The sequence below is a fragment of the Cyrtonyx montezumae genome, unplaced genomic scaffold (assembly GCF_038088225.1).
Source record: "Cyrtonyx montezumae isolate F1298 unplaced genomic scaffold, pur_monq_1.0 scaffold_7, whole genome shotgun sequence".
Taxonomy (NCBI): domain Eukaryota; kingdom Metazoa; phylum Chordata; class Aves; order Galliformes; family Odontophoridae; genus Cyrtonyx; species Cyrtonyx montezumae.
In genome coordinates, this window is record NW_027072078.1 from 6,068,177 (window position 1) to 6,090,569 (window position 22,393).

The following is a 22,393-nucleotide window of genomic DNA, read 5'->3' on the forward strand; positions in this document are numbered from 1 at the left end:
CTTTGCAGGAGGTATGGGGTTGTATTTGTCTATGTTTAAGAAGCGAGGTTGTTTCTGGAAGTGGTGTGTCGTTAACCTCTTTATAATGCAGATTCTATGCAATAAACTGAGTAGAGACCCTTAATTGCGTGGCACTCAACTGCCTCGGTTCTGTGGCAGATCTAATGTGTACCAAATGATCAGTGCTGGGAGTAAACAGCCATTGTGTGTGTGCTCTCATACTGTGTGTAAATAGGAAGACCTGTGCTGTATTAAAGTTAAGGGGTTTTTGTTTTTTTTTTTGAGACCTTAAGTTAGATTTGAACTGTGTTGAAGAATTAAGTACACATTGTATCAATGCATGTTCTGCTCTGTAGGCGTTCACCATACCCTCTGAGATCCCAGCATCAACAAAAAAGACTTGACTCGCCATCCTATTTATTATAAATCATCTCCAATCTATGTTATATTATGGAATTCAGGGATAAGAAATTCATTTTTCATGTGATTTTTTTTTTTTTTATGGCAGGTGGCCTTGTACATGACAGAATATCAGCTTGGTTTCTTGCTGGGGTGAAATGCAAGCAGTAGCAGGTGACAGCTCTGTTGGTTGGGGATGATAAGAGGAGTACTTGAATCCTGGGAAACTGAAGAAAATAACACTTCTCCCTATGGAGGGCAGATACCATGTCTGGATGATGCCTGTGCAATTGGATTCTGTGCCCTTTTCTCAGTATTATCTATTTGTATCTGATAAGTTGCTATCTAATTTGAAGCCATGTTCTAAATGAATTGTCTCTAAAATTTTCCTAAATTTCTTTGTCTTATTTGTTCTGATCGTGTTGGGCCTCTTTTCAGCTGAGATACTGAAACATATTTCTGATGCTGCCTTGTGTGACTGGCTGCTTTTCTAATCTTTGCTGCTGGCGTTTGTTTTCAGTAGTGAAATATTTTTCCTGATGACACATCAATGTACTGATGGTACTTAGGTGTTCAGGACACCATTTGATTTTGGCTGTCAATCTGGTTTGAATTAGTGATAATAAATTGCCATGCACTTCTGTTTTTGTTTTTTTTTAACAGCACAGTGCTGTGTGAACGGTTGGTTTGCTGCTTGGTGGAACTAAGCTGGGGTGTCTTGCCACGCTAGGCACTGGATAGGGGATTAGTAGGGCAGGAATAAACCCAGCACTGCTTTAGAGTTTCTGTTGTGGGCAGAGAGACCCTGAGAAAATGAGTGAGGAGTTAAAAGCTGAATAGCAGATGGCATAGTGTTCTTATTCAGAAGAAAATTGAGCAATTTTAACATCTAGCTAAACAGAACAGTTTATGCGCAGAAAGTCAGGGCTCTCTAATTAGAGAGCTCTGATCAGCTTTGGGGTTAATTGTTTTAGACAACCAGGAAAATGTTTTTCTTACCCAGTTGGTATTGGAATGTAACTGGTGTCGGGGGAGATGATCCGATTTTAAGTTGTCAGAGCTTAAGAATTAAGTTATACTAATCATTTCCTATTTGCTCATGGAGGAGCTAGATTAGGATTTTTGAAAGAAGAGATTTTCTTAAATGGTTTAAATTATTTTAGATGTTCAGATCCCAACGTTTGTTGGGAATCAGCATGTTTCTTATACGAAGAACCTCCATGAAACTTAGGAAATGTTAAGTTTCAATATGGTGGAAAATCATTCATTATCAAAAAGAACTGCTGAAGTATTACATGCGCACACCAACAAATTGGCTTTGTGCAGACAGCAGTAAGAATTCAAGCAACCAACTGCGCCTCCTTGATGGAAGCTTGGAAAAGAGTTATCTAGTTGCTGTTGAGCTTTCTCAGCCTCTGAAATCTGTAGTAATGGTTTCTCAGTTAGATGAGAACACAGAAAGAATGCAAGACTTCAAGTTATCCTGATTTATTAGACCTGATGGTTGTAAGTGACTTAGCTTTCTGTGCTGCTCTGAAGCTTAACAGTAGGACAAAGCACAAGGAAGGGCATTAGGACACAGAGAGGTGACAAAGCATCTGTAGTTGGAGTCAGAAGGGAGTAATGAATAGGAGATAATCTCATTTATTTGTCCATGTGTTCCACAGATTAAGCCACTCAGGTCTTAATAGAAGAAAAAGAAGAGTTTGCAGGAAAAACCTGTACTCTGTTAACTTGGAAACTAACCTGTACTCTGATAACTTTTGGGAAATGTGTAGGTATAAATAGGAAAGCACTGGGTAGCTCTCCTGTGTTTTTAATGAAACCTGTAATAAACTTTTAATGAAACACAGAATCATGTTTGGTAGCTCAGAAAACTTGCTTTCAAGAAACTTGGATTGATTTAAAAAAAAACAAACTGAGAGAGGGAAGGGAGGATTGAGTGTTTTGGGCATTAAAAAAAAAAGTGAATTAGTATGTTGTCTAGAAAGCTGTGTGTTTTTTATCATCACTGTACCTTGCTGTAATGAATGAGAATTTGAGGTGTGCTGTTGAGTCCTCTATATTACTACTGATTTAATTCCAGATTTATAGGTTGAACAATCTAGTGTGTCATTGGAGCACACAGATCCATTGATAAGGAAATTCCTTTGCGCTGTAGAGGGTTAGTGGACTTTTGAATTATACTTCTGTGTTCTGTAGAATGAAACCACCACCGGTTCTAGCTTGTCCTTTGAAACCTGCTTTGATAGAACATAGCCAGCAGAATTTCAGCACACCTTATGTGTGTTTCTGAACTGCATCTTCCACACATCTACAGGAAACTGTGTCTATCAGACTGCAGAGGGGTTTTTGCACTTCCTGGTTTGCACTCATTATTTCAGAGGAAGCATGGGGCTTGAAATTTTGGTGATAGCACATTTGAAGTGAGGATATGTATGTGCACAGCTGTACAGTCAGCAGCTTGGAAGTGTTTGGTGAAATGACCTATGTTAGGGAGCTTAAGGGTGAAAATCTGAAGGGAGTTAGTTAATTCTTAGCAGTGCCTTCTGTCCTTGAGTCAGGTGCTTTGTAAGGAGGACTTCACTCAGTCTGTGCTTCATCGTTTCGGTTGCATTCCAGGTCTTTGGGAGAAGAGTTGGGTCTCTGGACAAATGCAGTCTGTCAAAGCGGTCCCTGAAACTGTGGCACAAATGAAGCAAATGCCTGTATGGGCCTCACCACATTCAGTCCGCCTATGCAGAAGAGAGGATCTGGCAGATACTACCCTGTTCAGGAGTGAGGTTGATCAAGATGTGTTGACAGAGCTCCCCTGTCAGAAGGCACACTCGAACTTTTGCATGAGCAAGCTCTTGTGACCAGGAGTGGACAGCAGCAGACACAGCCTATTGTGTGAGGGGCACTCCAGAAGTACACATTGCCTTAAGCACCGCTTCCTTGACAGAGCTCAGGACTCTGTGCCGCAAAGCTGGTTCTGTCAGGCAACCAACTAGCACACGCTATGAAGTGCATGAGCAGTTGTCATACTTGGAGATGATGTGAAAAGACTTTCTCCCTGCTTGGTTGGACCAGCTGCTCAGACTGGTAGATTCCAAATGATTTTTATATCCTCTGACTGGTAGCACATTATGTATTCTTATAAACAGATTATTGGCAGCTCTGCAGATTGTTTGCATGTGCCTTGACCCCAGTGATGTGTGTTCCTGTGTGGCGTAGATCCTGGGAGCCATCCTGCATGGCCTGTTAGGGCTGGAGGGCTAGGGAGCAAGGTTTCTTACTGTCTGTGCATGCCTAAGCCCCCTAAAGCACACCAAGTGCAGACGTGAATCCTGTCAGGTTCCTTTTCTGTTCTTACCTTCTTTTTCTTGTCTTTCTTTTTCCTCTAGGCTGTGGTTAAGCTTTACAGTGTGAGCCTATGAAGAGTCTTCAGTGACTGAAAAGCAGAAATGGTCAGACTTCAGGGCAGAATTGTTAGCCTTTTCAATGTGAAAATGAGATGTTAGGTTACAGGGCCCCTGCTGGGCCTTACAGGGGGCCTTCCTCACTTGAGCATTCTGCGTCTACTCTTTGTAGTGCTGGCTAAGACAGTGCAGTCACACTAATGGAAGAACCCTGAGCTGGACTCTTCCTGAAATGACATGGAAATAAATTGTGGCTCTGGGTAGATTAGAGAGCAGAAAGAACATTTTAAGCCCTCTGTCTTCAGATTTTTCCCGTTTTGAAAGATTTAGATGCTTTGATGTGAGTCACATGTGAACTACTGCCTGCTGTAGCAGGGTTCCCTGCAAATGGTGGATTAATAGCTGTGGTGACTTTTATATTGAACGTGGTGAGTGTGAGGCAGATATTGAGCCGTGTGCATTAGGACACAGAACAGAGTACTCTCATTGAAGTGTGCTATTGATGTGACCAGTGCACCCCAAAAGAGCTGTAAGGTCTGTACAGTGTGGTTTGATTAGTGTGTGCTTCTGCTCATGGATCTGAGCGTTCGTTTGAGTGCTTTGGCTGAGAGCAGCAGAGTCATAGCCAGATAAATTGGTGCACTGACCTGTTAGCACACAGCCTGCTCTACAGAAAAGAATGAGATCTCGCTTTTTAAGTTTCTACATGGTCAGTAATGGTTCATCTGCTTCCTCTGGAATGTTTTCATATGATTGACTTATCTTTTACTTCTATTTGTCACCAGTTAGGTTTTTCTTTTAACCCACGTTCTGCTATTGAGCTTTCCCACTGGAGTGTGCGTGCACTTTTTTGGGTTTTGTGCTGTAGGTTATTTTGTCTGCAGGTCCAGTGAACCTTTATGCTAGATAAACTGAAGGCTTTTCCTTTCAAAATCAGTCTCTGTTTCTACTGACAGCGAGTTACAGTAAGATCATGCAAAGTATATTTGAGCTTTTCATCCCACTTCCTTTACTGTACAACTTGCATGAAGTTGTGAGCTGCAAACTGTCAGGTGCTTCTATTCTCCTGAAACGAGCAGGCAGGCCCAATAGGTGTGTTCAAGTAGCAGCTGAGACACTTTTTTGCTTTGTTGGGGTTACTGTGTTTCTTTCTTTTATTCCTTTGCAGTGCTTTCCGTGATTTTTGAAGTAACTAAGTAACTGCGAGGACCTCAAAACATGAAGCTTCAGACGAAATTTGAGGAGCTCTGAGTTCAACCTCCTGCCTAAAGCAGGGTTGTTGCTGAGTTCAGAGCAGGGGCTTGAGGCATTTTTCCTGTGAGGTCTTTCAAGAATAGGGATTCTGAAACCTCTCAGCAAAATTTATTGCAAAGGTTTCTTATTCTCAGAGAGCAAGAGAGTTTACTCACATGCAGTCAGATCCTTTCAGTCTGTGACTGCTGTGTCTCATAATCCTGCCATGTGCCTCAACTGTAACACACCTGTTGTCCTGGCAAATTCAAGGCTATGGGGAGACTTGTTTAGGTCCCCTCAAGCCTTTCCTTTCTGAGATTAGCCAAGCCTGGTTTCCATAATCTCATTGGCCTGTGCTCCTGTTTCCCAACTCTCTTGGTTTTGCTTGTCCTCTCTTGTATTGCTTTTTTACATAACCCTGTTTCTAGATGCAGTAGAAAGACTTAATTACTTTGCTTGCTGTGCTGCTGTTGATGCAGTGCAGTGTGCCAGCAGTGTTCTTTTCTTCCACGTATTTAATTTTTGGGGTAGATTTTTTTCCTCAAGTGCATATAAATTAGAAGGTGGGATTAGATCCTCTGCTGCATGAATTGGGGTCATTTTATAAATGCTCTGTGTACAGTTGGTTCAGACTGTTGAAATTGATAGCAGTGCACAGCATGGCCTTCCTGCCTCCTGATGAGTATTTCTTGGGTTGTGATATCTGGTAAGGCATCAAATTTATTTATTAATTATTATTACAGACTTACATGGACAGGCTTCCCAAATGCAGCTAATTGGAACATTCTCCTGTAAGTAATTTTCAGTGATGCTATAAGGCTAGTTGAGAATTTGCCTGTGATTTTTTGCCTGCACTAATGTGAGTTGAACTGGGAAAAACATCAGTGATGTTAAGGCAATGGAAGATACAGGCTGCCATGCTGAAATGAATAAGGTGATGCTTGGCCCTTTGAACTGTTATAGACATTAATGGAATTAAGAAAAGCTTCTTAATGGCATTCTGGAGAATATTTCTTCTTTTCTGACCTTATTCATTAAGTGACTGACCAGGAGAAATCAGTATTTTTATGCTGGGTGAATGCAGAACATCATTTGAGCACGTTAGGAACAGTGAAAGCTGTTAATAACAAATTATACTCTGTAATAAATATAGCAGGAGCTTAATTCATTGCTTGTGGAAGTAAGGAAGAAAATGTATACTCTCACTGGAGAGATTTTCTTTGGATTATAGACCATGAACACTGAGAACATTATGTAATTCAACTGACTGAAATAGAGACCTGGCAAAGTATTGGTAAAAATATTACAAGGTTTTTTGGTGTTGTGCAAAAGATAATCGTGTCTGTTTGCTTTTCAATTAGTTGACAGATTCCTTTTCAATTCTCTCTTCTTCTAAGCTCAACATGGGAAGCCTACCCCTGTGCAGTTCTATCTCTGATTGATTGATTAAGGTAATGGGACAGACAGTCTCAGAAAGGACTCCGTGGATTCATTTCCTCCCGTGAATTTGAAGCTTTGTGAACCTTGCGAAAGCTGGCACCGTGTGCTGGATGCATCTGAGTGTTTTGAGGGGAGCACAGTACTTCATGTTCTAGTTTTAGTCTTGGTGTCAATAAAACGGTTTTCATCATCTTAGAGAGGTTTCCATGGTGCTAAGTTGTTCTCAGATTACTCCCTACAGGAATTCAGCCACTTGCTGTGCAGGGAGAACTTGTTTGTCTCCTGGTGTTTGTGCTGGAGGCGCAGCTGGGGGGCAGATAATTGCATGTCCATCTGGACCAGCTGCCCCTAAGCTGGGCCCTGGAGTGCTTTGTCCGGTGCTGAGTTGCAGCGAAGCGATAATGATTCCAAGTAGCAACTGCTCCATTGTTCACGCATTCGGTATCACCCCTTAGCTGGGTGGCATCACTGTTTGTGGAAGCGGTGTACTATTGTGGGGACTTGATATGGCTGTTGCAGCTTTATGGGTGATTTGATTTGGGAGCTATTAGTCTAAGATTATTTATGACATCTGTGGAATTTCACTTTATGAAATTAATAATTGCAAACCTTTAATCACTGTGATCACCTGCAACTGTATTTGTAAAAGTATTGTATTCGTTGTTGTGGTATCAAAAAATGATTCAGTTTGTGAAACTCAGCTTTATTTAATCTCGTGTATGAAAGATATTGTAACTTGTTGGGTGCTTGTTATGTTACTGCAACATGCTTCTCCTATCTATGCCTTAACCTCCTTTCCTATACGGACAGCACTTCAGTGGGGTAACAATGGCTTCACATTTTCTTCATGTGCGTCTCTACAGGGTGGCCTTCTATTTAGCAAGGGGCTAGGGAACCTTTTCCTCTAAGAAAAGATGAACAGTGCAGATATCTTTCTCCAAGTAGCAGAATGTGATCTTGCAGCTTGCAGGGAAGAGAGGCATTTTCAGCTGAGAGAGATGACCAGTGTGTGTCTTTGAAAGCATCAGGAATGTTCCCTTGAAATTCCTGAGTGAAATGAATTGATGTTTGAATTTCTAGCTTGTACGTTCTGCTGTTCCGCTGTGAGTTTGTACAGGCATATCTGCCTGAAGTTAAAACCTGTAGGGGATTAAATGTCATGTTTGAAGAGGGTATTGTTTTGTTTTCCTGTGCATTTTTTTCATTCTCTGTCAAATTAAGGAGATGCTTGAACTTGTACAGGTCTTTCACCAGCTAGTTCTTACCAACCACCACTAATAAATACTTGAGATGAATCTCACACCTAACCTACGAGGTTCAAGTAAGGTGCCTGGTGCTTTAAGGCTCCTGGTATGTTCTTTGTCCAAGTATGTGGATCATTAAAGGGCAGGATGGACAAATCACTGGACATTTTCTGTAGGAAATGATGTCATTTCCTCAAAGAGATGGTGCTGACTGAATTTTAATGTCTACGTAACTTTTTTGATTGTTGAGTTCAGGAGTGAGAGATGCATGGTGTTTGCTTATCACACTGTAGGCATCTGCTGATAGATTTTTATTTTTTATTTCTGGGTATAAAATGTGTGGAAATTTAAGACATTGTAGTTGAAATAAGCTGTTATGCAGGTTTTGATATTTCCTTCTGTACTTTCTACCCAGTACTGCGTAATGAATTGTGAATTGCAATATTCAGTCTTTTTTCATTCTCTCAATTCTAATGCAAGGTTGGTGGTACAGGCAGTCATTCAAGAAATGAGCATCACAGGTTTACTCTCAGCAACTGAGTGAATTGAGATCAGAAAACTTACAGTAGTTTCTGAGCTACATGTGCAGAGATGCTCTGTTCTGAAGGTGCTGGGAGTTATCACTGACATTTGCTCATTCATTTATATCTCTTTCACTTAATCTTTTATTTATTTGATATGTGTTTGAGGATTCTGATGTTGTATATTCATCATCTGTCTCCCTTAGGTAAGGTTGCAGAACGAATCACTTAAAGTGAAGAAATTAATCCTAAAGAAGTGGAGCTCTGCAGACCACAGCATTTTGTTGCGTCTGCCCATCTGCCTTGCTCCAGGAGGTGAATTCCCAGCTTCCATAGTAACCACCCTTCTGACAGCCAGGCTGGCTGATGCAACAAAATAGCAGCCAATAAAAATGCAGAGTTGCTATGGTAATTGTAATCATTGCAGCATCACTAGTATGTGTTAATTTTGAATGTTACTGAAATCGTTACTATTTATGCAAGTATACCAATGCAGCAAAATTTACTAAGTACAATTTCTATCTTGTCATATCCTGTAAGCTAACATATTAAGTCTTGGGTGGCAAAACATACTGATTTTAGTATGCAAGTTGAATGGAGGAGGCATCTGGAACCAGGGAGGAAGGAGCATTCAGCTACTTACCAAATGAGTGCAGTGTGTTTTTTTTTATTGAGCTCCATGTACAGCAGCAGTGTTAAAATCATACAGAAATAAACCAATCACATTTAAATGGTGTAGCTGCTTTTGTATCTAAATTTCTTAACTCCTTCTCAGGTAGCCAGTAAAAAATATTTGAAGTTAAATCCTTGTTTTCTTTCTTTTTTATGTATGTTAATAATTGCGGTTGAAAGCATTTGGGGATATACTCCCATTGGATAGATGAGTGGGTTGTTAGCAGCGTGATGGATTAGCCTGATAATATTTTTGCATGGCTTTTACAACCATGATCATTCCTGGAAGGTGTTTATTGATTACGCATTAGTAATCGTGGAAGATGCAGCCTGTAATGATCTGGTTTATTTTATAGATTTTCCTGGGGCTTAGTTTTGTCAATATTTGGTTCTTGTCAGCAACTATGGAATGAATATTGTGCTTTTGATCAGTTTAGTTGCGCGCTTGGTCTGAGATCTTGGTTGGAAGCATAACCACTTACAGGGCTGTTACTCAGATGTTAGTTGTGAGGGTTGATTTTTTTATTTATTTTTTTAAGTAATAAGTCAATTCTTGTGTACAGCAGATGAAAACAGAATGTGGCCTGTTAATTTACCTATGCAGTAGTTCAGATTTCTATCTAACTCTGTCCAGATCAAGGTGTTGAAGTAGATAACCTTTCTTAATGCTTAAAAAGTTTTGATAGATCTGCTTTGGTGATAGTTCTATGAGCACTATTTTTTTTTATTTACAAGTTACTGCTTGCTTTTCTTGGATGCTGAAACAAATGCAATAAAATACCTGATTGCATAAAACATAATACATTTCATATGTTATAAAGTATTACATGAAGTACCAAGTTATATGTAAAATCCAATGCAGTGTTTACAAGCACCAAAAGCTTCTGTGTTTGATATATGGTAGTTTTTCTTTTGATGTGAATTCAAAGTAAACCTGCAATCCCTGTCTGTATAGTCAATGTAATGTATCATGTGAGAAAATAGCTGGATTGATAAGGCATGGCTACTTGGAAAATACTGGGATTTCTAAAGTCTTCCAATTCTGTGGGGAAGCGCTTCCTCACATTAAGTAGGAATATGTCCTCTATCAAAATACAACAGCTGAAGTTTGCCAGTGTAGAACGTTGGCTCCATTTTGTGCTGAATAAATTTTATTTTTTTAAAGTTGATTCTGAATTTGGAGTCACCTATTCCAAAAGCTGTAGGGAGATGAGTTCATTGATTGACCCTGACCTTGTGATTTGTTTAGTATTTGGGAAACTGCATGAGTGTCTAAGCACTGATGAGGCATAATTTAAATGTATTTGAGGGCAATGTTTCCATTCAGAAAGTGATGTCATCCTTTTGACCTCCTGCTTTAGAAACAAAACATACAAAGATGCACACAGAACCCCTGCCCCAGGCAGCAACAAAACCTCCTTTTCATATTGTTGGCTTAAGAATTCTGTTTGTGTATGCACATGCATACCTATAAGATATAAAACATAGAAATACGGTTTTGGTGTGTAAGAAAAATAAATCATTATTCTGTTTTCAAGTGAAACAAAATTTGTTGTCAAATTAATTCATTGAAGAACGTTTTTTGTATGAGCATCAGTAAAAATTTGGTGTTAATTGTTATGTGAAGACATGGTGCTGAGTCTGTAAATTGTTAGAAAAGAAAGTTAGGATATATAACTGAGAACAAAGTCAATTCCTTAAGTGATACATTGTTTTTATTATTATTTTTTACTGCTAAAATCTCCTTTAGGAGTGAAATAGACTTTACTCCTTTCTGTAAAGTACGTAACTTTTTTTAAAAAGTCTTTCTTATTTCTGTAGGTAATCAGATTTTCCATCCTGTCCGGCAGAGTCTTATTTTAAGATATAACAGGATTTTGGGTCAGTTTTGAACCAGATGGCTAATTATTTTCTGACCTACCATTTGACTTTGGACCTTGACATTTATCTTGGACATGTGCTAATTTGCCATGGGCAACCCCATGTAGCTGTCCAGTCTGCTAGATTTCTGCTGTCTGTTTGAAGAACGCGTTCTGGCAGGCTTGATTCAATACATGCAATGTTATGTAACTGTCACTTTAAAATTCTGATGCAACTTGTAGAAAGCCATCCTAAGAGAAGAAAGGGTCTTTGCCCATAGTCTCAGCCTTGTCACAGACTGAAGTATTGTGGAGTCACCCCACAAATGACCCCAGAATGGACTGAAGGAGGCTGAGCAGAGGTCCTCAAAGAAAAGTAGGCAGCATTGCAAACAGAGAATTAATAACTCTAATTTTCAGAATAATGAGCGAGCAGGTAAGGATGAGATGCTCTTATTAGAGGTAAAGTAGATGCATTCACTTCTCTCTTCTGGTGCTGCTTTGCTCAGCTCTTAAAAGCAAACACGCAGTTGTTTCATAAGGTGTCATCTGGTGGTCATGTGGAACTGGGAAATCAAGATGGTGAGCAAAACGTTTTCAGAAGTTCTGTTTCTGTTCTGCCCTGTTAAGGTGGAAAGAAGGGTCATGTAAACACTGCGGTATGTGATGAAATAATGCTCATGTCAACGTGAACAGACTTGCAGTAAATAACTGCCATTTTCTCCTTGCAAACTTGCAGATGCTTAAAGACTCTAGCACTGTTCTGTGTATGCTTAGCATAGCATGCGTTATAGAAGCAAGGAAATGTCTCATCTGAAATAATGTTGCATTTGAGGTAATTGTAGAATTCAGTGTTTGAAAATCTGCTGGACCACAGTAATTTTTCTAGACTATTAGTAGCTCACGAAGTAGTGGAAGAGATTTCAAATCCACACTTCAGCAACAATGAATTCATTTTTTTTCTTAGTTTATCTGTCTCAGTTTTTCTTAAACATGAAGTGTATATCAGAGATATCTAGATTTGACTAGAAAGAGTTAAGCTACATCTGCCATAAAAATGAATGTGAAAGCCTTTTTCTGTGAAAGGCACTGCTGTTCCCCTCAGGATCTGACCCTAGCTCCTTCATAATTAGGATTTTGTTGATGGCTTCTGTGGAAATTGGTTGACCAGAAATAGGGCAATGTGAATACTGCGGTGTCCTACTTTTCCAGACCCCGCTCTGCTGCTTTGTCCTTGGAAGTCAGTAATGTGTTCTGCTCCACTGCATACATTTTTGCTCTTCTCACTGTACATCTTCATGTTCAATTTTGCATCGAAATATTTTCTTAAGGTAGTGCTAAAGTGTGGAGCTGCACCGTATAGATATGGTACTGCCTTCGTGGAATTAAATGTTTGTGTTCAAGTGGGGCAGATGTTGATTAGCTCTGGGCTCCTATTTACTCTGTACTTCATTTTTAATAGGGTCTTTGCATTGCTTAAAAGCAATTCTCTGTATGCCTCTATTTATAGCTGAATGCACCACTGATAAATAAAACTGAAATGCCAATGGGTTCTTTTTCCAAATGGCGTTTCAAGGGGAGCAGTCCACGCTTGCTTTAAAATTAGAGTTGCCATACTGCTGTTTTGCTTAGAGATTGAATTAGACTTGGGCAGCTTTTATCTGTGGCTGTAACCCAGGTCTGTCTGCATGCGTGCCCTTCTTTTCTGACCTGCCCTGTTGTTGCCTGTCTGCTGGCTGCATGGAGGCTGTGATGCTTGGAGCGGTCCTGCAAGGATGTGCTCTGGATGTGGCCTTTATTTCAATCCTATGATTTGTTACTGATTGAGATATTCTGTTGCCAGCTGGGAATATGTAGAACTGCTTGTGTAGAGTTAGGAATAGCTTTATACATGTGCAGACCCATCTGTATACTCAGCCTATAGAAGGCTGTGTGGGAGCAGGAGGCACTAATAGCAAATGGAGTCTGTGTTAGGATGCAGGGGTTATTAACCAGACTTTTAGGTTATTTGATAGCTATGAAGCATAAGTGAAAATGGGTCAAATAGAGTTTGTGCTGGTATCTGACACTAACCAGCAGACTATTACCATGAAATAGTTAGCAGAGGTTAGGGGCCACCAGTGAACTTATTGAAATGCACTGTGTGGGGCAGTAACATCTACACTCTCTGCATATCACATCATAATGCAGAACAAAAGGTTTCCATGTAACCTTTTTACTAAAGCCAGATATGCATAGGTTGCTTTACACTGACTTTTTTTTTCAGTGGTACTACACATGAAGCGTTGCAATGGATAGTAAAGGCTGATATTTTTAGAACATGGGATTGCTTCTTCACAGGTCAGTACACCTTGCATATTCTTAATTATCTTAAACCAAAAAATACGGTGGTGTGTGAATGCAGGAGAGGAAAAATAACTGTTCAGTAAGTTAAGGTCAAGCAAATAGCACAGCACGTGTTTTATCTCTCTGGTTAGCTGAGAGCAAGGGAATGCAGGCAGCTTCCATAAAACATGTTTAAGTGCATGTCTTTTTAGGACTTTTCTGGCATTAATTTAAGCATTCTCTAGGCAGTGATGAGAAAAGTCTCTTCTTAAGGAAGGAATTAATAAATAATTAAACAGCAATTCTTGTTCCCTCCACTCCGTAAGGTAATTGCTTAATTGGATAGTTGTCTGTGTGCTTGAGAAGGGTAATGGCCGCACAGGATGCTTAGAACCTTTCTCACTATAGAAAATGGGTGTGAAGTAGGGGAAGGGAATTGGACTGGGGCTTGCAGTGTGTTGGGGTGCTTCCCAGGCAGTTCTCTGTCCCAGGGTGCAGGAAGATTTGAGCTCCAGCACTCCTTGGTTTTGGGCTTTGGAGTTGGGGCTGCAGTAGGACAGCCAGGCCCATGGATAAGTACAACCAGGTAACATGCTTATCTGCAGGGAAAGGATTAAAAGATGATAGCAGGTTATTATTAAGAGAGATTTTTCTTTGTGCTGTTTTGCTTGGAATTGAGAGCTGAGTGTAAAGTATTTCTTTGGCTTAACACTGATGTGATTTCTGAATGAGGATAGTGATGTGAAGCCAAATCCCAAGCACTAAGTGCTGTTGCTCAATATGAGGTGTCATTTATCGGCTGTGACATTTTAGATGCATGCTAAGTGTGGTAGAAGGCATTGTTCCCCTTTTTCTAATTAACTCCTACATTTGTATGAACGTTTATCAGTAAATGTTTCAATGTCTTTTAGCAGGCATTTTCAGTGGGCTTGCCAAGAGACAAATCTCTATTCCTCAGGGGCAGCGCAAATCAAATTAGTGCAGACTGAGTTCTTTTTTTTAACTGGGAGTTCTGTCATATCTACTTAATACTGAAATAGAACTGACCCACTTGTGTTTGGCGAGTGGTAGTGCCCAGAAAACAGCACAAGTTCTGGAAGTTCTTAAATGTATGAACTTTGGCTTTATGAAGTAGTTAACCAGCACATCCTTTTTTTTTTTTTTTTTTTTTTTTGTCTGTAATACTTCATTCAGTATGTATTGTTGCTGTGTTTAAAATCAAGTCCTACCACAATCTCCATTATATTTATGACTTGGGTTAGGGTTAAGACTTGGGTGTTCTTGAGGACTTGCACGTTAAGATTTTTGATAGAAGAAAAGATCCTCAAAACTGAGGCATCGTGAATGTTAAAATAATGCTGTTAATAACACAGTGCTGTTAAATATGCCATTAAGTTTGTACACTAAATGTATGTGAGGCATTTGAAGGAGCTAATTTGAGACAAGAGTTGGAGCAGGGATGGATGTCAGGTGTGGAAAGGAATGGAACAGACAGGGGTGCTGCTCCACCGCTGCATGCGCAGTCTGAGCTCTGAGAACCAAAGTACTGCTTTGCTTTGGGCTAGGCTGTTGTTGCTGCCCTGCTGCAGGATGCTCTGGTGCAGCCAGCTCCATCTGAGCAACAGTGAAATGTGGCTGGAGGAGCAGGAAAGCTGTTGCTTTCCTGAGGGATTCTGCAGTCTGTTGTTTGGATCGAGATCTTCTAGAGAGGTGGTTTTTAGCATGGCTGGAAGTGAGGGAAATGAGAGGAAGACATATTCTTGCATGATACTATCTTTAGATGTACTAATTGTTTAGAGGAGGAATGTAGTGATTCCTTGTATTTTTATTTATTTTGATTGATTAGTAGGAAACAGGAACAGACACATAAAAAATTGATATGGTTAGAAGACGTCTGAAGTTTGAACATTCTAGGTTTTGATTTTTTTTTACTACATTGAGCTGTTAATAGCAGGATCTGTTTTCCAATGGCTTGGTTCCAGATGTTGACATACCATTTTATTCCAGGCAAACAGAATTCATTCCTACTGGCCCGAGTTTCAATTCTATGCTAGTGATTTTTTGTTTTAATACTGTTTAACAAAAGGTTTCTGGCAATGATCGGAATGCTGGACACAGCCTGTTTTCCTTATTTAGTGGCTGTTTCAGCAGTCATTGCTGAGGGCAAACTGCCTCTCTTCCAAGTTTCAGGAGCCTCTGAAATGATGTGTGTAACTGGACCAATACTGGAAGAATCTGTTGAGTCATCATCATTTGATTACTTGACATGAATATATCTAAACGTTACAAGATATAAAAATCCTTTTTCAACAACCAATTGAAAGCATTTTTAATTGAGAAATTCTGTGAATAAGAAATGACAACAGCATTTTAAGTTTGTTTTTTAATCCCTTGAATCAGAAGATGTGGATTACTCTGTAATGTCCTAGAGGCTCAGACTGGCAAAGCTCTAAGGTTTTTTGCTACATGTGATAAGTAGCAGTAAACTGGGTAATAACGTAGAGCTTCTGTGCACGAATAAATGGTATTCCCCATTCTTACAGTAGATGTAAGGCATTATTTGTATCAAAGAGACCTCACTTGCATGTTCTCCTTGCATACTGTTTTTGTTGGACGGATGGCACTCTGCTTCCAAGGCCTTTTGATTTATATCAAGGTCAGTGGTAGTAATCTTGTGGTGCAGAGTCAAGTAATCTTGTGGTGCAGAGTCAAGTTGGTTACAGGGGAGATAACGTAATGAAATTGAGTGTGTTTTTGTGTTGAGAAATTTCAAGGAAACTTAGCTTGAAAAATGACTTAAACAGAAACGTGTATTCATAATGAATGTATTTGAAAATACTTGTGCACTAGGAATGCGGTGGTGTTGAATAGTAGTAATTCTGTAATCAAAGCACTGGGATATTGATGTTGCTTGGTGGCACAAACTGTTTTAACAGTGATCCGTAGGTACTTGAATTTATGCTGAGAACTTTATTTTGTCCTGGAAGTAATATGAGTTTCTTTCTTCTGGTTCACTTTCATGCACCTGCTCTCTGTGGAGGTATTCCGTAGTAGCTTGGTTACAGTCAAGGTGGGAGACTAAATTGAATGTATTTCAAGTGGATTTAATGTTTTCAGTATATTGCTCAGTCATTATAATCTCTGGAAGACACCAGTTAACCTGAAGGAGTGTCTGACTGAGTAATTAGCAATGGACAAATGCTAAAAAAGTGCAAAAAATGCTATCGCAGTTTGTAGATCTTAATTTCTGTTTCTTAAAAAACTCAAGGTGCATTTCTAGAAGTGAGAGCCAAGCTGGGGGTTACATGTGGCTAAGAAGACCAGCTACAAATGTCAGTATGATATCAGAGAATACTTGAAGGGCGTGTTAAATCTCACGTATGCATTGTTCAAGCTTAAGTGAGAACAGAAAGAATTATTTCTTAATTTGGGAGGGTGTCTGTTATTTGTTATTAAATGACTAAGTGTCATGTTTTACTTCAGTAACCTCTGATATCTCTACCCCATTCCCAGGGCTTTTTGCTTCCTTTGGTACAGCTGTTTCTCCCCTTTGCAATGATTTAGTTGTGACGAGACTGGAATGGACCATAAAGTGCATAAACACATACAGCATGAACTGTAGGACTTAGTTAAATGTTTCAGTTATAGTCCTTAGCTATATTATTATCTGCCAGTATTGTGATCTCCTTTTTCTTCTCTTTATAGGATCAGTGTTTATGCTAAAAGTTCAAGTAAATGACATCATCAGTCATCAGTACCTGGCACAAGCAGTTGTGGAAGTGTTTGTTAACTACACCAAGACAAATTCTACTCTCACTGGAGACAACGGAGCAGTATTAATAAAAGTTCCCTATAAATTAGGATTAAGTTTAACTATTGTATCGTACAAAGATGGCTACATGTTGACACCTTTGCCTTGGAAGACTGGGAGAATGCCAAGTATGTAAGCCTCTTACAGTCCTATTATTAAACTGTATCTGTTGGTAATTAAAGTACATTTTCTTAGCAGTCAGTGTAGTTACTGTCAAGTAAAAATGACTGAAGTCAGTTGAGGGGGGTGATGCCTGTCAGCTCAGATGTAAAGGTGAATGACCTTGTTAGATCTGTCAAAAATTGTTATTACTGTAAAAGTGGTAAGAGCCCTTGTTAACTCTAAGTAGGTTATACTGCATCGCCGTGAGAGATGATTCACCTAAACTTAGCAAAGGCCTTTTTATGTATTTCGTTGTTGTGATAAAAATCATATTTTCTCTAGTGATTCCTGGTGTGCCAGTGCTTTGAGTGTTGTATAACAGATACAACCTTTTGTTACACCTTCTTTTTATCAGCATTTCCTCCTAAGTTTTCCTTTTCTCAAAGAGGCAAGAAAAAAGTTATCATTTAAAAATCAAATTGATAAGTAGATGCTTCCTATAACTCTAGCCACTTGTATAACATAGAAAACATACAGCAGTCACAAACATACATTTATCATCCTGTCTAGAGAATGTAACTTTTTCTCTGGTCAACAGGAGTCATTTCTTTATCTAGCCTTCATATATTAATTATTTTTAACTGCCTTATTCTTTCAGAATCACGGAGCTTATTAGATGTTTTTGTTTTCAGTTGCATAGTATAACAGCTGTTATCACTTTCCACAGTATACTCATCTGTGACGCTCTCCTTATTCCCACAAAGTCAAGCGAATATATGGCTGTTTGAAGATACTGTTCTAATCACTGGAAAGCTGTCTGGTAAGTTCAGTGTATGTGTACAGCAGGCTAAACATTTCTTGATATACTGGAAAAAAGTATCTTTAAGTTCATGTTCTCTGTGAAAATTCACTTAGCAACATTGCTGATCTTCTGTGGAAATGGAAGCCACTTAACCAGGGGGTACCTAAGCACTACTTTACACAAGAAGAAATGTGTATTTCCTATACTGAGGCTAGAATTTTGATTAATTGTTTAATCATTTGTGGCTGATGCTAGACTAGAAATATACAAGCCTTGAAAAAAGTGGTTGGAAATAGACTTGTGCTGATTGGATCTGTGAGCAATAACAAAAAAAGTATATATATATTTTTTTTACCATTGCTATGATAAGATATTATTCTTTTGCAGATGCCAAGTCTCAACCAAGTGTTCAGTTTCAAAAATCTTTAATAAAACTTCCAACAGATCACCACATTACAAATGTTACAGCTTATCTGACAGTGCCAGAGCAATTCTTGAAAGTGGACAGTTTTCTTTATACAACAGGAATTCTTCTAAATAAATCAGGTATAGTAACCGTATTATTTACATTTTTAAATACAGGTTTTTAAAATGTAACATTTTTGAGAACGCACTGTTTCATAAAAAATATGCTTAAAAGTGCCTGAACCTGCTTCCACTGCATGTAATCGGTTTACTCTTCCTATGGAGAAAAGCTGTGAACAGAGTTGATAAGTAACATTGCTCTTTGATTTGTTCCATGTGTGTTCACTGTAGTGAGGCAGAACTTGTTGCAGTGAGTTTGTCCTTCAGTCTGCTTTACAGATGTGTATAAATGGTCCCACATTGTGCTGAAGCACAGGTGTCGGGTTCTAATGCACAGTAAGTAACCTTTTAAATGACTCGCAGTTGAAGATATTTGGGATTTTGTGGGACTGGAGAGCTAATCAAATGAACATCTTAAAATGTAGTTCTGGCCTGTGAAAATGAGGGGGAACTGAAGCAGTCAGTGGGATTGCAGCAGTTAATGTCAGCAAAGGGCTTTTTTGGGTTTTCACTAGAATTCTGTTGCTTGGTCACCAGAGCTTTACACCTAGCATAAAGATTTTGTGGAAAGTATAATTTGACTCAATCCTGTTTGAGACCACGTCATAGGTTCATAGGTTCATTAGGTTGGAAAGGACCTACAAGGTCATCTAGTCCAACCATCCTCCTATCACTATCCCTACCCAACTACTAAATCAAATCCCTTAGCGCCTCATCTAAATGCTTCTTGAACACAAGGTATGTGTACAAAGCACGGATGTAGTAAAGTTTTCTGTATGTTTCAGGAGAGTAGCAATAAGTGATTTCAGTAGTCATTAGATCCAACTGCGTATAGGCATAGTTATTTTAGGATTCATCATTAATATCAGATTTCTTTTTTAATTATAGTTATCTCTGGCAGATTGTACGTTTCTGTCTCCTTTGTTCTTTCCTTTCAGTTCCCAGGGAGCTTGAAGCCTTGTGGCTCTTAATTTGATTACAGTGCATGTGGCAGCTAGCTGGTTTATTTCCACAAACTGTTCTCTGATTTTTCATTGATTTTTAATCATCACTTATAATTACTATGTTGACTGATATATTTTATAACTGTTCTCATCGATATCACACCTTCTTAAATTTAAAGCATAAGAGAATAAGGACTGTTCCTCCCTTTCAGTTTTTCTTCCAATCTGTCTGGCATGTGTTTTAAATTATTCATAAGCTCCTATAGGAATAAGCTTCCTTTTAGGGCGGGTGAAAGCTAATTGATATCTGATGCACCAGGAGTTTTGTCACAGCCAGCTTCTAACAGTCTGTGTGGATTTAATGTTATTCCAGTACTTATAAATTCTGTTTCATTATTTTTTTCCAATAGCCTGTCATATTGTGGACTCTGAAGTATTTGCAAATTAGTGCAAAGGAAAACAAAGGAAACAAAATGACAGGCTGCATGCTAGATTTTTGTATGTACAGCTTCTTTTGAGTGCTTTGACATGCTTCAAGCAAAACTAATCAGTTAATTGTAACTGCCAAATTAGCAAATTAATTGTACAGGAAAGTTTGCTAAGAGGGTTTGACTAAAAGGGGAATTGTAGCAGTTGTGTATTTGCAATTTGTCTTCAGTTGGTTTCAAAGTTGTGTATGCTGTGTGATTAAAAAAAATATCTATGTCTATTGACTAACTATTTTGGAATCAATATATAAGGTAAAGACGAGTTTCTCAATCTCCAAGCCATCTTTTGCCTAGTCATTGATTCTACAGTCAGAGATGAATCTGTATGACAGAAGTATGTTTCTATTTTACAGATCTGATATACAAATGACTGTTTTGCACTTAAAACACAAGATTTACAAGTCTAGAAATGTTCATTGTATTTGATCAAGTTAGTGACGTATAACTGAGTAGCTCGATGCAGATGAGGGCTTGACTTTGTTTACAAGGATGCTTTATTAATTATAATTATTTTTTTTAAGTATGCTGTGAATGGAGAATTACAGGCAAAGTGTTTCTCTAATTCAGGTTTCAAAAGCATTGAATTGACTCCTCTTGCTGCAATATGTGCAAATGTTCTTTTGGCTGGGAAAGAACTGAAAGTAAACGGTCCTATTCAGATTACACTTCCTCTTCCTGGAAGTACTGTAAAATCAGGAGATGCTATACCTGCGTGGACGTTTGATATGAAAGCTGGTAAGTGGGATAATTTGTTATTCAATGTTTTAACACATTTATACAGTTCTGAGTGTATGCCTCTTTGTCATTAAATATTAATAGCGCTTAAAAATTGTTCAATAGCCATCAGTTTGGGTGGAAGTCCTGTGCTGGTTTTTAGTTGACTGGGCTGAGTTGTTTTAAAGCCGTTTCCTTGCTTTCACTAGTCCAAAAAGTGCTGGTAAAAATCATTAGTATTCCTATTTAACACATTTAATTTAACTAATTTTTATTTTCATGGGGGGCTAATAATCCAGGGAACGTATATTGTATGATGTTATATCTTAAAACCTGACAATTCTGTGCGCTTTTCTAAAGGAAAGCAAATCAGAATAGAAAATTTCAATTGTTTTCTGAAGTATAGATCTAAAGATCCTTTGATATTAAAACTGAAATAGATGTTGCTTAAGTCAATTAAAACAATTGTAAAAATGAATGAAAGGCTAAATAAGAGTTATCCAAGGGAGTGCCATAGTTCTTTAAGTATGCATGGGAGGCTGTGGATTACATATGCTAAACCTTTCATCATCGTTTCATGTCTAATTTTAATCGAGAGTACTGAGCTATACACACTTACCCACTTACATGGCCCATGTTGGGTGTGTGTGCTTTATTAGCATACTGACTGTCCTAGCCTGTTCCTTACACTTTCCTTCACAGTTCATCTAGAAATATGCAAGTGAACAGTTGTGAGTCTTACTCCTTGCTAAAGCAAATAACTGTTACAGTTGAAAGCAGAGGAGAGAGAACTAAAGACTTGTTTACATATTTGAGAGAGAAATTAATAGTATTAACAACCACCAAATATCACAACTGATTTGAACTAACTTGAGTGTGTTAATTAAAAATTGGCGTATTGAAAAATTTCTGACATCAAGCATTAGATCTGTCTATACACCCACAAGGCTTTCAGAAAGGGAAGTTTTAAAATGAAGCATTGTTCATCAAAGTAAGAATCTTAATCTGTGATGGGAAAGTAGCGTAAGGGGATTTAATTTCTTGTTGCCGTAGCTATCTTTGTCATCTCCTGTGCTCATCTGTACCTATGCTGAGCTGTTTTGACTTAGTAAACAAACAAAACTAGGTCAGCAGTGCTGTTAAAACAAAGAACTGACAGAAGTAGAGCAGCTCAGTGTAGGGGCAAATTAGGAAGAAACCAGCGAAAGGTGCTTATGTGTTGAGCAGCCTGCACAACGTGCCTGATGAGGTGTGTTGGTCTTCAGGGCAGAACAAGAACATGGTGTACTGACCTAACAACTGCAGCATCAAAGGAGTAGTTGATTTTTTGCCTTTGGGGTTGTTCAGTATTAGAGGTTCTGTAAAGGTAAATTGTGATGATCTTACTGAAGTGCGTGACTCAGGTGGATCCTGGAGCTTGGTGAGGGAAGAACAGAGAGAGATCTTTCATGTGTAACTTTAACTTATATTCTACATCTTCAGCTGTCCTGTAGAGTGGATATTTACAACATTCTTCATTGTTCTAGTTGTTTGTTATTACATAATTTTTTAAAATTTACCTTTAATCTTACCTGTATGAGTTGTGACTTATTTCTAAAGTAAGTGAGGAAAAGCAAAGTACTTAATCAGAGTGCTGATGACTGAGAGCAGTTGAGTGTTTCAGCTCTAGCACACAGTCAAGAGCATCCGTAGATAGCTGCATGCCCCCCACAAGAGCTGAACAGAGAGATATCACCATACCGAATAATAGGCTGCGTTGTGAAAGGTCTTACGTGCAGGGTGGCCCCGGTGACATGTTGAAGTGTACCTTTATGTTCTTAAGTCCTTGGGTACTTTGCCATATATATTCAGAGCTTCCGTGTCAATGCTGGTAGAGGTAAGTGAACAGGACTGTGTTGTTGTGTAGACTGGTC

At 38.8% G+C, this 22,393-nt stretch overlaps 1 protein-coding gene across 1 annotated transcript in view; it reads left to right on the forward strand.

Moving 5' to 3' along the window:
- The window catches only part of FAM171B (family with sequence similarity 171 member B), a 29,977-nt gene that overhangs the window by 2,749 nt on the left and 4,835 nt on the right, over positions 1-22,393 (forward strand). Inside the window, exons 2-5 of the mRNA XM_065750929.1 lie at positions 16,800-17,033; positions 17,735-17,827; positions 18,197-18,355; positions 20,334-20,501. Of these exons, the coding sequence (XP_065607001.1) occupies positions 16,800-17,033; positions 17,735-17,827; positions 18,197-18,355; positions 20,334-20,501 (654 nt within the window). The remainder of the gene's footprint in view (positions 1-16,799; positions 17,034-17,734; positions 17,828-18,196; positions 18,356-20,333; positions 20,502-22,393) is intronic.